The sequence below is a fragment of the Dama dama genome, chromosome 5, assembly GCF_033118175.1.
Source record: "Dama dama isolate Ldn47 chromosome 5, ASM3311817v1, whole genome shotgun sequence".
NCBI lineage: Eukaryota > Metazoa > Chordata > Mammalia > Artiodactyla > Cervidae > Dama > Dama dama.
Window position 1 is genome coordinate 53,323,052 of NC_083685.1, and position 15,490 is coordinate 53,338,541.

Sequence of the window (15,490 nt, forward strand, 5' to 3'; positions counted from 1 at the left end):
CAGAACGTGCTTGCATCTCCTGGGCTGCATGCAGCAGGAGATTCTAAGCAGAAGCTGGGAAAGTAACCTCATACAGTAAGGAACACAAGAATGCTTTAAAAATAATCCAGCAGGCTTCTCTCGGAGGCCATGGGTTTCATGAAGAATAGATACTATAAAAATAATATCATGACAAATATGGACTTTAATAGGTAGATGATGTACAGAATTGGGGGGAAATTATAAGCTACATTTCATCACAGCATTGATAGAGCTACATGATATTTTTTCTGCACAGTTACACTCATTAAATAGAATAAGACACTAATAAAAACATGTAATTGGACAGAAAAATGAACGAACAGTTATTTTTAAATTTATCACACAGTACTTACTTTTTTGTAATCATGTCAACCACGGATTTTACATAATTTTCGTTACTCTAAAAATGAGAGAAATATTTTACTAAAATGAAGAAGCATACCTCATAGTTCTACTAATACATGTAAATCTAGTTTATGTGTGGAATGTTACTATGTCTTAATATTTCTACTGTTTCTACTTTCTATGAAAGAATTTAAAATATTCATGCATCTAAAAGATCTGACTGGAATACTGAAAACACTTTATTCTCCCTTTGTCATAATACGAAATATCACTACACATTATTTACAATTAGAAATTAGTACACAAAAACTTATGTATCTAAAACAGTTTTGTCCTAAAAATGGGATGGCTTATTTCAAAGAACTGCCCTTTTTTGAAAGTGTCTTCATTTTATGAGTATTGTACTACAAGGAGCTTTCTTCAAAAGTACACCACATTTTTCGAGACAGTATTTGTTGGCTTGATTCCCAAATTTCCTTCCATCAGCAAACTGTGTGTATCTACTCTGCTATGTTAGGTGACACATTCATTTGTAAGTAGTTTTCGATGGCTTATACTTTCAGGTAATTTTTTTTTACATAACCTATGGCATTTATAACATGTAGCCTCAGGGCCCACAGCATTCCCAACACAAAATTTTGAGAATATTTGAATATTTATAGTTCTACTACTGTCAAATCCGAGTAGTCTGAAAGGCAACTTTGAATGTATATAGTTAGACTGCTTGTTTAAAATGCTCAGCCATGATACAGGCCACTCTATTATAGTACTTCAGTTTCTTAAGATAGCCAAAAATGGAATCACCAGCTACTTTTTTTCCCATTTATTTTTATTAGTTGGAGGCTAATTACTTTACAATATTGTAGTGGTTTTTGTCATACATTGACATGAATCAGCCATGGATTTACATGTATTCCCTGTCCCGATCCCCCCTCCCACATCCCTCTCTCACCAGCTATTTCTTAACCACTGAAACACATGTTAAACATACTACTAAAGTTATACCTCTTAAGCATTTTATATTCCATTTTAAAATTTGTCCCCCAATATTTTATTATTGGTCTAAACATTTTAGGCAGATGTGCCAACAGTAAAGAAATAAAGATTGTAATATGTAACACACGGTAATGTGATCAAACATTTTGGAGATTATGTAAATGCTTCTAATATTAAAAAATTAAACTTGGACAGAATGATTATTTAATCTTTTATTTCTATGTTCCTATTAATTCTTCTTCTGCTTGTTTTGAGTTTTTCTGCATTCTAAGACATGTTTTTCATAGAAAATTCAAACAACAGAGAAAAAAATTTAAAGGACAGCAGAGATCCCTTTAACTCCCAATATCCATGTACATCAGCAGACGAATGGATAAGGAAGCTGTGGTACATATACACCATGGAATATTACTCAGCCATTAAAAAGAATTCATTTGAATCAGTTCTAATGAGATGGATGAAACTGAAGCCCATTATACAGAGTGAAGTAAGCCAGAAAGATAAAGAACATTACAGCATACTAACACATATATATGGAATTTAGAAAGATGGTAACGATAACCCAATATGCAAAACAGAAAAAGAGACACAGATGAACAGAACAGACTTTTAGACTCTGTGGGAGAAGGTGAGGATGGGATTTTTTTCAGAGAGAACAGCATTGAAACAAGTATACTATCAAGGGTGAAACAGATCACCAGCCCAGGTTGGATGCATGAGACAAGTGCTCAGGGCTGGTGCACTGGGAAGACCCAGAGGGATCGGGTGGAGAGGGAGGCGGGAGGGGGGATCGGGATGGGGAATACATGTAAATCCATGGCTGATTCATGTCAATGTATGGCAAAAACCACTACAATATTGTAAAGTAATTAGCCTCCAACTAATAAAAATAAATGGAAAGAAAAAAACTCCCAATATTCAGAGATAACCATTATTAATATTTTGAAGATCATCATTCTGAGGTTTGTTCATTGTCTTTTTTTTATGTATTCTATCATCTATTTTTCCTTGCTTCCTTTCTTCTATCACAGTTTCTACAGATAATATAATGTCAAACATGATACTTTACAACTCAGTCAACAGTATGATACGGACATCTTCTATATCACTGAATATGGATATTCATTCTTTCAATGGTTACAAATTATTGCAACATAGACAAAAGTACTTACCCTCTCACTGATACCTATTTTGATTGTATCTAATATGCTGTATTATAAAACAGTGCACTGAAAATCTTTGAAATTGTCACTTACTGAACACTTGCTATGTGACATACATCACTGTAAATACTCCCCCAATACTAGCTAATTTAATGGCCAAAACATCCATATACTGTAGGCAATATCATCACTATTTCACAAACAAGGAGAGTGAAGCATGGAGAAGTTAAGTAACTTGTTCACGTTCACAAGGCAGGAAGTGGAGCAGCTGGCATCTGAACCTTGACAATCTAGATCCAGGCTCTGTTCTCAATCATATTGGCACATTTTGTACTATATTATGTACGACAAACATACTGTCACTGTCTACTGTCACATTTTTATTATTTTGAAATTCTTGCTTGATTATCTCTTTAGGATAACTCCCAAGACTTGAGATTTCTGATTCAAAGGATAGACACATTTAAAATCTGATATCTTCTGCCAAATTCCCCTCTGAAACACCTTTTATGGTGTTAATATTTATACCACACTTTACAATTTTACATTGCATTAGAGGCAAGACAGAAAACTGTGGGCCACTAGAGAGATGCAGATTTGAACCTGCTCTATTAAGTGCTGGGAAAACTATTTACTTTAAGATCCAGGTTTTTCATCTGGATACCTACTTTACAGGGAATGCAATGCAGGTTATAAATAATGTATATAAAAATTGTCTACAATCCTTCAGACATAGAAAGGAGTCCCTCAATTAATCATAGTTACTGTGACTTAATACAAATTATCTCTTGATTCATATACCAACCTTTTCTTGGGCTGGACAGGTTTTATTACTATAGCACTCATTTAAATGTCCTGTTTTTAAATATAATTTCTGTACCTTATAGTATACAGGGCTCCTGGTAACATATTTAACAATATAATCATATTTATCCACATAGAACTGTTTCATTTCCCTTAAACTGATGGTGGTATCAAACAAGTATTAAATACATTGTTATTCAAAAGAGGCATCTAGCAGATGCTTTTTAAAATTTAAGATAAAATTCAACATGATGCAGTGATTACCACAGAGGAAATTACCACTGTGATTACCACACTGTTTAGAGACTACGGGTCAGGAGTGAGGGGACCTATTCATTTTTCATACATACATCTGCGATAGAGACAATCACCACAGAGTCCTTCTCTTCTGGAAGAGTCATCCTGGAGAGGAGAGAGGTCAGTGTTTGCTTCAGGTAACTATAATTTCCTCTGTTGACAGTGGAAATACCCAGGGCAAAGGTAACTGCAGGCACAGGAATATGGTATCATTTCAAAGCACAGAGAAAAACATAATTTAGCATTAATATGTATGCTCATTACTATGTTTCGGTTAGTTGTGTGGTCGTCAAAAAAGTATTTGAAACTCTATTGCAAAAATAATCCAAACTGCTGTTAAGTCTTATCACATATTTTCTTTTTGAGAAAATTCCAATTTGCAGAGGATTGTTAGCAAACGCATTAAATAGACTCTATGATGCTCTCATGTGAAGAGTTTCAATGGACTGAAAAATAAAACTAGCCATTCTCCATTTATTACAGCTTTCATCTAACTGGGTACAAAACATCATACACTGGCTGATTTTCTATTCTTCTTCCTAAGGAGATGCTGGAACCTGAAATAGGAAAAATACTTTGAAATATTTTCACCTGTGAAAAAATTGTATGAAGTAATTTCTAAATGACTGATGGAATCTATCAGGCATGGATCCATGCCTTTAAGTGACTTTTATTGCATATTAATGACTGAAGCATTAGGAGAACAGATCCCATGTTATTCCAATACATGTTAATATTCTATCAGCAAAGTCTACCCAAACTCAATCTTCACTGTACCAGTGCTCAGCTATTTGAGTTGGGTTAAGATATACAGTCAGTCAGTTCAGTCACTCAGTCGTGTCTGACTCTTTGATACCCCATGGACTGCAGCACGCCAGGCTTCCCTGTCCATCACCAACTCCCGAAGCCTACTCAAACTCATGTCCATCGTGTTGGTGGTGCCATCCAACCATCTCATCCTCTGTCATCCCCTTCTCCCGCCTTCAATCTTTCCCAGCATCAGGGTCTTTTCCAATGAGTTGGTTCTTTGCATCAGGTGGCCAAAGTATTGGAGTTTCAGCTTCAACATCAGTCCTTCCAATGAACATTCAGGACTGATTTCCTTTAGGATGGACTGGTTGAATTTCCTTGCAGTCCAAGGGACTCTCAAGAGTCTTCTCCCAACACCACAGTTCAAAAGCATTAATTCTTCGGTGCTCAGCTTTCTTTATAGTCCAACTCTCACATCCACACATGATCACTGGAAAAATAATAGCTTTGACTAGATGAACCTTTGTTGGCAAGGTAATATCTCTGCTTTTAATATGCTGTCTAGGTTGAGCATAGCTTTTCTTCCAAGGAGAAAGTGTCTTCTAATTTCATGGCTGCAATCACCATCTGCAGTGATTTTGGAGTCCAAAAAAATAAAGTCAACCACTGTTTCCACTGTTTCCCCATCTATTTGCCATGAAGTGATGGGACCTGATGCTATGACCTTAGTTTTCTGAATGTTGAGTTTTAAGCCAACTTTTTCACTCTCCTCTTTCACTTTCATCAAGAGGCTCTTTAGTTCTTCTTTACTTTCTGCCATAAGGGTGGTGTCATCTGCATATCTAAGGTTATTGATATTTCTCCTGGCGATCTTGATTCCAGTTTGTGCTTCATCCAGCCCAGGATTTCGCATGATGTACTCTGAATATAAATTAAATAAGCAGGGTGACAATATACAGCCCTGATGTACTCCTTTCCTGATTTGGAACCAGTCTGTTTTTCCATGTCCAGTTCTAACTGTTGCTTCTTGACCTGCATACAGATTTCTCAGGAGGCAGGTCAGGTGGTTTGGTATTCCCATCTCTTGACGAATTTTCCACAGTTTATTGTGATCCACACAGTCAAAGGCTTTGGAATAGTCAATAAAGCAAAAGTAGATGTTTTTCTATCCTGTCCTGCCTTAATTTCCACACTTTTATAATGGAGATAAGTACTTCGAGAATGGTTCAGTGAGGAACTCAGAAAAATCCTCTAAAAAGCAATAATGAAACTGTGAAAACAAAGTTGTCAAAACCATCAGAGCCCTGGTATACAAAACACTGAGAGGTGTTTACTTAAGAAAAATTATTGAACTTCAGTGACAGCAGTAAGAATCAGGATTTCCCTGATTACTATTGTGTTTGAACATATTTTCATATGTTTATTGACCTTTGGATATTCTTCTGTGAAATCCCTGTTCAAGATTTGTCCATTTCTTTATTAACTTGTCTGTGTTTTCCTTACTGATTGACTGATGCTCTTTATAGATTCTGAATATGAACACTTTGCCAGTTATGTGTATTACACATACCATCTTTCATCACGGATTTCCTAAAATTAAGAAAAGACGCTCTTAACTTTAGCATTGTGCAATTTATCAATCATTTCCTTTATGGCCAGTGCTTTTTGATTCCTGCTGAGAAATGTTTGCTTATCTTCAAGTCCATAAAGATGTTTTCCAGATAATCTTCTAGCTGATTTATTATCTGTCTGTTATATTTAGATCTACAATCCACCTGGAACTGATTTTTACGAATGGTGTGAAGCAGGAGTCAAGTTTCAAATTTTGGGATCTACTCTCGGAAGCAATTTCTTGAATGGCTTCCCATGTCTTAGGATAAGGAATACATTTACAAAAGCCTGCAAGACCCTTAGTGACCCAGTCCCAACCTACCTCTTCTGTTTCAACTACCCTCTCTCGAAACCAGTCTTCCTTGGTGTCGTTCAGCTTCCCAGACTGATCATTCAGTCCTCTTTCCTCTCCAGGAATCTGCACGCGCAATTCCTTGGTGCCCAGAACACTCTTTTTCAGGCACCTGTGCTAGTTCTACTCACTCTTTCTAAGTGGATTCTGACCTTGTCTCTCATACAACTTGTGCTTTTTGTTGCTACCCATGTGTCTTCCTACCTAGACTGCAAGCTGAGTGAGGGTAGACTCTGCTTGTCTTGTTCACCGTTATTATGAATCCAGCATTAACATAATGACTGCCACATAATAATGTCCAAAAATCTGGGGTGGATAAACACAGCCAAACTCCTCTATTATGTGGCCTCCATTTCATGTTTTACTGCCGATAGTCACCAGCTCCAATTGTGCACACAAACCACATCTTTTTTCCAAGTCCTCTTGCTGTTAGACCTCTCACATTCTTTCTTATCCTGTTCTGCTATCCACCATCTGCCTTTTCTCTACTTGTATGCATGCATGTGTGCTAAATTGCTTCAGTTATGTCCAACTCTTTGCGACCCTATGGACTGTAGCCCACCAGGCTCCTCTGTCCATGGGATTCTCCAAGCAAGAATATTAGAGTGGGTTGCCATGCCCTCCTCCAGGGGTTCTTCCCACCCCATGGATCGAACCCATGCAGGAGAACCTGCATCTCCTGCATTGGTGGGCAGATTCTTTATCACTAGCACCACCTGGGAAGCCCTTTTCCTTACTCATCCCATTGCAATTCTTTTTACCCTTTATGTCTCACTTTAGATGTCACCTCCTCCAGAAAGCCTTCCCTAATTCCCCAAGTACAGATTAGCCTTCCCTAAATCCCCAAGTAGATTTGGCTCTACCCTTGTATATCCTTGTCAGAGCACTGATTAATTTCTATTGTAATTGTTTCCTCATTTGTCTCTAAGAGGGTAAGTTCCGCGTCTGTTCACCACTATCTCACTAGAGCCTAGTAAGTGTTTGGTGCTGGGCAGAAGCTTGTTAAAGGAGGAAACGTGGAAGCCTTCACAAAGAAGTTCACAAAGAAGCTGTCAGTTAAGCTGAAAAGTCATATTGGATAAGAGATATGACAAGTTAGTTGTGGGTTGACAGGAGGTGATATGTTCCTTATAGGCAATTATCAACTGATCACTTGTAGGGAATGTCTGGGGTTGCTGCAAAAAAAAAGGAAGTGGCAGAAAATGAGATTTGAAAGATATAAACTACTGTGCATATACCATATCAAGGAGTTAATGTCACTCTATATGCACTGAGCATCTACTGAAGGATTTTAAGGAACAGTTGTACATGATGAGTTATGCACTTAAGTATGTACCTCTGAGGAAAGTATTAGGAATGAACTGACTTTGGCAATACTAAAGCCAAGAGAAAAATGACAAGTCTATTTCAATAGACTGGGCAAGAAAAGAAGGCTGAATGAAAAGTAGTTATAGAGGGGCTACAGAGAGTAGAAATTATCTGAGATATATCAGAATAGAGAAGATACAAGCCTGATGACAGTTTCCCCAGGAGGCCATGCTACAGACTTCAGTACTCTTGCAAATGTTTTATGTCATCTTTAAGGTAATTAAAGTCTCCCTTTAAATTACTTCTGGTGATGAAGGTTTATATGCAAACCTCTCCTCTCAAGAACCTAGGAAATCCTAGGTCAATATATTCAGCACTGATTATATATCAATATGATCAAACCTGATCAATATATTCAGCACTGGTTGGAAAGAAGGAAATAGTTGGGGGATTAGACAATTATTCAGGATTTAATACAGCACTGATAACTGGTTTATTTCAACACCCCGAGCTCCCACACAAGGAATTCCATTGCTCTTCCCAGTTACCAACCTCTCTCTCCCCTTCCTTTCACTCTATATCATGGACTTTGGTTTATCTTTTCTGACACGTATCCAAGGCTGGGCTTCTCTTTGGTATCCAGTATCTTAGAGTTACTGGGGACTGATTTCATCTTTTCTGTGTCTTTCAACTCCTCCTCTTTCTGTATAATGTAGTCTTGTCTGGTGTGCACTCTCTCATACATTCATGCATGTGTATGTACATATTTATAGGCCACAATTAAAATACTTCTAGGAAGGAATATGATGCAGGTGAAGACCTCTACAAGTGTGATCTCAGAGAGTTCCATCATCTCTCTAGGCCTCAGGTAAGAAATAAAGATAATCACAGCCCCTACTGCATTGTATTGTGAGAATGAAATGAGATAATGAAAGAAAACATCAAACTTGGTATATGGGACACAGAATTCAGTAGATGGAAAACAATGTCACCTGGCTTCTCCATCCCAACACAACAGGTTTGTTAGAGGCATGTGACATAGACCAACACTGTTTATTCCCAAGGAACTGCCAAGAGCAGAGGTCAGCTCACTTTTTCTACTGAAGGGCCAGACAGTACAATTTTCAGCTCTTGGGCTGTATCATCTCTGCTGAAGCTACTTATCTCTGCTGCTGCAGCACAAAAGCAGTCAGAGACAACAAGTGAACAACAAGCATGACTATGGTCCAATAAGTCTTCTTAAAGACAGGCAAATCTGGCCTGCAGGCTCCGGTTTGCTGACCTCTGACCTGGAATGACTCACTCATTGGAATGAACGTGGTTGGTGGGAATGGCAGGTGTTCTGAGACTTAACCTAATATCCCTGCTTCCAATGCAAATACTTTTTCTCTTCTCCTATACCTGGTGAAATTGAATTCATTCTTCAAGGCTTAACTCAAGCATTACCTCTTCTGTAAGGCTTTTGTTGACTTTGCTCCTCAGAAAGATGAGGCAATAGGAAGACAACCAGATAAGAAATAGATTTATCAAAACCAAAGGAGAAAAGAGTTGCCAAGCACGTAAAAGATGCTTAATGATATCTGGCTTATATTGACTTATTTCCAAAGCATCTTCATTAAACTTGGATTTAAATTCAAGTCTCCAAATATTTATTGAATGATTTTTTTCTGCAAGACAATACATTGATTTCCAGTAATACAAATGAATGCCAGATAGGCTGGAGGTCTGTCTGAATATCATATGAGTTGATTACATTTTAAAATTTAAAAGGATGTTTCCAATGATCAAAATGTCTGTATTTGATCTTCCAATGCTAAGTTTTCTTACCGCCTGTTTTCTCTCTGCCCATGATTACATCAGGATAAATTCTGTCTACTTTCCTTAGATGAGGGAAAAAGAACTTTAAGACTTCAAATGCATCAGACACTGTTTCATTCGTATCTGAGGTATTCACTTTCTTCTCAACTGAAAAAGAGAAAAGATAAGGTTTTTGAGTTCACAACTATAGGGATTCTTCTCTTTCCAGTACAATTTTTTAACATAGTAGTTAATAAGTTAATTCACGATTTAGTATTCAATATATAGGATACATACTATTAACTGTGAATTAACAACATTGTAAAGCTATAAAATATAGCTCAAAGATTATTGATTCATGTTTATTTTGAAGTGAAAGTGTTAGTCGCTCAGTCATGTCTGACTCTTTGTGACTCCATGGACTGTAGCTCACCAGGCTCCTCTATCCATGGAATTCTCCAGGCAAGAATACTGGCATGGGTAACCATCGCCTTCTGCAGGGGATCTTCCAAACCCAGAGATCAAACCCAGGTCTCCTGCATTACAGGCGGATTCTTTACCATCTGAGCCACCAGGGAAGCCCATTTATTTTCAAGGTATGTAATGGAAATCTAACACTATGAGTGACACAACCAGAGGCTAACAGAACAGATGGTTCCAAATGAAGGAAGTAGAACCGAAACATGCTCTGGCTGGCCTGCTCTACCACTTTAACATCACATCATTAAAGCTTGTATTTTTATAACTTTGTTTTCTAGCCTCTCAACATTTAATGACTCCACTCATTCAAATTTTCCCCAATAATTCTGAAAAAGAAGGACAAAGTTGAAGGACGTACACTACCCAATTTAATTCATAATACATAATACAGTAATCAATGCCGTGGAGTACTATAGAACAAACAGACACACAGGCCTACGGAACAACAGAGATACAGACATAGAGCCACACAAATATGGTCAACTGATTTTTGAAGACAATGCAAAGGTAACTGCAGAAAGAAAAACCTTTTCGACCTATGGTTCTAAAACACTTAGGCATTCACATGAAAAAGACTGAACCTTGCATTTCTCTAATAATGAGTGATGCTGAGCATCTTCTCATGTGCTTCTTGGACAGCGGTACATCTCCTCTGGAGAGCTGTCTATTTGGTCTTCCACCCATGTGTAAAACAGATACCTAGTGGGAAGCTGTGGTATAGCACAGGAAGCTCAGCTGGGAGCTCCGTGATGACCTCAGTGGGTGGAAGGAGGGGAGGGAGAGAGGTCCAGGGGGAAAGGGATACACGTATACATGTAGCTGATACATTTCATTATACAACTGAAACACAACTTTGTAAAGTAATTATACTCCAATAATATAAACTGTGGTGTTTGAATGTGGTGCTGGAGAAGACTCTTGAGAGTTCCTTGGACTGCAAGGAGATCCAACCAGTCCATCCTAAAAGAGGTCAGTCCTGAATATTCATTGGAAGGACTGATGTTGAAGCTGAAACTCCAATACTTTGGCCACCTGATGCAAAGAACTAACTCGTTGGAAAAGACCCTGATGCTGGGAAAGATGGAAGGCGGGAGGAGAAGGGGATGACAGAGGATGAGATGGTTGGATGGCGTCACCGACTCGATGGACATGAATTTGAGTAAGCTCCAGGAGTTGGTGATGGACAGGGAGGCCTGGCGTGCTGCAGTCCATGGGGTCGCAAAGAATCGGACACAACTGAGCAAATGGACTAAATAAAGACTGAACTTTTACCTATACTTCATACCATTTATAGAAATAAACTCAAAAGTTTCATAGACCTAAACGTAAATCCTAAAATGATAAATTTTTAAAAAACCTAAAAAGAAAATCTTTATGACCCTGAGCTAGATAAAGAGTTCTTAGATACAACATCAAAGGCATAATATATAAAAAGGAAAACTTGACTTCATCAAAATTAAAAATGTTTGCTTTCTGAGGAACACCACAAAGAGAATAAGACAAACCACGGCCTGGGAGAAAATATTTCCAAATCACACATCCATGAGATATGTATCTAGGACATGTACAACTCTCAAAACTCAACAGTTCAGTTCAGTTGCTCAATCATGTCCTATCCTTTCTGACCCCATGGACTGCAGCGTGCCAGGCTTCCCTGTCCATCACCAACTCCTGGAGCTTGCTCAAACTCATGTCCATCAAGTGGGTGATGCCATCCAACTATCTCATCCTCTGTCATCCCCTTCTCCCGCCTTCAATCTTTCCCAGCATCAGGGTCTTTTCCAATGAGTCAGCTCTTCGCATCAGGTGGCCAAAATATTGGAGTTTCAGCTTCAACATCAGTCCTTCCAATGAATATTCAGGGCTGATTTCGTCTAGGATTGACTGTTTTGATCTTCTTGCTGTCCAAGGGACCCTCAAGAGTCTTCTCCAACACCACACAGTTCAAATCATCAACTTTGTTGATGCTTTCTTTATAGTCCAACTCTCACATCCATACACAACTACTGGAAAAACCATAGCTTTGACTGTATGGACCTTTATTGGCAAAGTAATGTCTCTGCTTTTTAATATGCTTTTTAATATTCAAAACTCAACAACAAGAAAAAAACACTCAATTAGAAATGTGTAAAATATCTGAACAGGCATCTCATCAAAGAAGATATATGGAGGGCCAAGAAGCACATAAAAAAAGTTCAACGTCATTAGTCACCAGAAAAATACACAAAACTATGAGAGGCCATGACACCAGAAAGGCTATAATTAACTGGAGTGACTGTGACTCTCATACATTGCTCCAAAATGGCACAACCCACTCTGAAAAACATCTTGGCAGTTTCTTATAATGTTAAACATCCACCTATCATATGCCCATCAATCCTAGATATTTATCCTAAAGAAAGGAAAATTCCCTTCACACAAAAAAATCTGTACACGGATGCTAAGGGCAACAGGTATTTGTAATCACCAAAAAAGAAACAAAGAAACCTGAAAAACAATCCAAATGTGTCTTAATTGGTGAAACAATCTCTCCACTGCACATCCATACAGTGGAATGCTATTAAGCAACAAAAAGGCAACAAACAATTGGTCACATAACAACTTGGATGAATCTATGCTAAGTGAAAGAGTCCATAAAGGTTATACACTGTGTGATTCCATTTGTATGGCATTCTGGAAAATGGAAAACTATGGAGAATTGATCAGTGGCTGCCAGGGGCTGAATTCAGGGGAGGTACAGGATTACAGAAGGGGAAGCAGGAGGCAGAACTTTTCATCCAGAAGAAATGGGGAGCCACTGAAAGTTCATTTGCAGGACAGTGTAGCCTTCACTTTGGCTAACATGAGCATAAACAGGTGGGGACAAGACTGGAGAGAGAAAGGGGAAAAAAAGAAGTATGTTAGCAGTCATTCAGATGAAGCATGAAAGTAGCCTGATTAGGGTAGTAGAGATGGTGACAGAAAAATGTGGATAGATTTGTGAGATATACAGGATTATCAATGAATAGGACTGTTTACTGACAGTCATGGGAGAAGTATGCTAGAGGAAGAGGAAGGATTCAGGGAGGATGTGCAGGTTTCTGGCTGCTTCTGTCAGATGGATCACGGATGGTGGTGCCATTCAGAGACAGAAAACAGAAGAGGACCATTTTCAAGGTACAAGTGAGAGGAAATTTATCAGTGATGCCTCTTACCACACTTTTGCATGTTTCATAGTAAAAAGAATGAGTACTGATTTAGTTACATCTACTGGAAAGAAATGCCCTAAAATCAGAAAGCATAAAATCTAAATTTCCAAACACAAAAGATTACACAACAAACCACCATACACAAAACAAAAACAATGCAAACCTGCATTTTGTGCATCATGTTCTTTCTCTGAAATGTCAAGCTTCATTTCCTTGAAGGCATTAAGCAACTCTTGGCGATTTCTTTCTGTTTTGTTTTTTAAGCGTAGTATACTTTCCTTAAACTCCGAAATATGGTTTCTACAATTAGTTAATTGATTACCTACAAAGAAAACATGTAGATATTTATACATGTAGCAATATCATATAATTTTCTATAATATATGGGCTTCTGAGGAGGCGCCAGTGGTAAAGAACCCACCTGCCAACGCAGGAGACATAAGAGATGCAGGTGATATCATACAATTTTCTATAACAAAACGTAAAGTATATGCTTCAATACAGTTATATATAACACTACACTTATATGTATGTGTGTGTGTGTATATAGTGCATGGAGAAAGAAATGGCAACCCACCTCAGTGTTCTTGTCTGGAGAACTCATGGACAGAGGAGCCCAGTGGGCTTCATGGGATCACAAAGGAGCCAAACGCGACCTAACTACTGAATAGTAACGGCATACACAGTGCTACGCTGCACTTAGTTGCTCAGTCGTGTCCCACTCTTGTGACCCCATGGGCCGTAGCCCGCCAGGCTCCTCTGTCCATGGGGTTCTCCAGGCAAGAACACTGGAGTGGGTTGCCATGCCCTCCTCCAGGGGATCTTCCCAACCCAGGGATTGAATCCAGGTCTCCTGCAATGCAGGCGGATTCTTTACCAGCTGAGTTACCAGGGAAGCCCATATAGTGCTATATATATATAATATGTATGTACACGTATACATAAAAAAAAGAATGAAGTGTTAAAAATGGTAATATCTAGAAGGTGAGATTATCAATAGTTTTTTGCTTTATTATTTTGTGCTTTTCTGTATTTTCCAAATTTTCCATTTTGTGCATGTATTAGATTTGAACTTAGAGGGAAATGCAAGTGAAGGCAAAAAATTCACTTCTAGGAATTTTTCTGAAGAAAATGACCAGAAATATGTACACAGATTTGGTTCTAAGGGTGTTCAACATAGGCAGCATTAATTATCACTGTGAGAAAACTGGAAACAACCATAATGTTCAGGGATGGAAGCATCCTAAATAAATTATAGAATACCTTTTAAGAGTTTTGCTGGCTCTTGGCTGAATATTTGTGTGACGCTGGGCAAGCTACTTAATTTCTGTTAGCCTCTGCTCCTTCAGGTGCAAATGAATATATAAAAATTCCTGCTGCAGAGCTGTTATGAAGTTGTAACGCTATTATACATGTAAACCATGTGGCAAAGCACACATACACAAAATGCTTGACAAATGTCTGACAAATATTATTATTGATCAATTGACAACTCTTTCTTCATTTATCAATTAAATATTCTGTAGCAATAAAAATCACCCTGTAGAAGAATATTTAAAGTTTTATAAAATTGTTTTTTAAGAATAAAATCTTATAATTTCCATTTAGCAAAGAAAGTACATTAATATGGTAAAAAAAAAGTGTACAAGTTTATATTTTGTTAATATATAATCTTTGGTTTGTTGAATCATTTTTTATTTCCTATTTTCACAAAATTCTTCTGTTCCTAAAATCATTTTCATTGGGTCTATAATCAGAAAAAAATTAAGAAATTAAACACCTTTTATTTGTCAAGTACTCTGTCCATGGAAATACAAAATAGAGATGGTCAGTTCCGGCTTTCAGGAAGTTTATAGGCTGACTGGTAGAACTACATTAGTGACTGAAATCAATGTGCTATCTCTGATATTGTAGATTCTCTTCTCCTTAGGTTTTAACTAATTAAGCACACACATTGATAACATCAATTCCAAACAGGGACTAGGAGCTTTATTTGCAGCTCTGACAATGGGATGCTGCACACTGGGATGTCCTATTTCCCTACCCAAGGTGCCCCTACTCTCACTCATTACTGAACGAGGAGGAGGACAAGAGAGAGGCCACATCCACAAAGGGGATGACTTGCCGCCTGTGCTCACTACTTAGGAGGAAAGAGTAAAGAGGAAGGCTTTTCCTTCTTTCAGACAGTTATTATAAGAGAACAAGCCAGAGACGGCCCAAGTTGACTTTTTAAGGAAGCAATTCTGCCACCTTGTTAATCTGGCCCACTGATGCTAGGTCTGAACAATCTCACCATTCAGAAGAACCCTCAGTCTTCTGAGAAACGTAATGAGCTGCTGGGCGAAGTTCCAAGGGTTCCCTTTCAAATGCCCTCTCTA

At 38.1% G+C, this 15,490-nt stretch overlaps 1 protein-coding gene across 1 annotated transcript in view; it reads right to left on the reverse strand.

Annotated features, from left to right (window-relative positions):
* The window catches only part of MGAT4D (MGAT4 family member D), a 47,334-nt gene that overhangs the window by 17,335 nt on the left and 14,509 nt on the right, over positions 1–15,490 (reverse strand). The window contains exons 2-5 of the mRNA XM_061140712.1: positions 13,276–13,434; positions 9,475–9,612; positions 3,680–3,813; positions 375–421 (exon numbers count right to left, since the gene is read on the reverse strand). Of these exons, the coding sequence (XP_060996695.1) occupies positions 375–421; positions 3,680–3,813; positions 9,475–9,612; positions 13,276–13,434 (478 nt within the window). The remainder of the gene's footprint in view (positions 1–374; positions 422–3,679; positions 3,814–9,474; positions 9,613–13,275; positions 13,435–15,490) is intronic.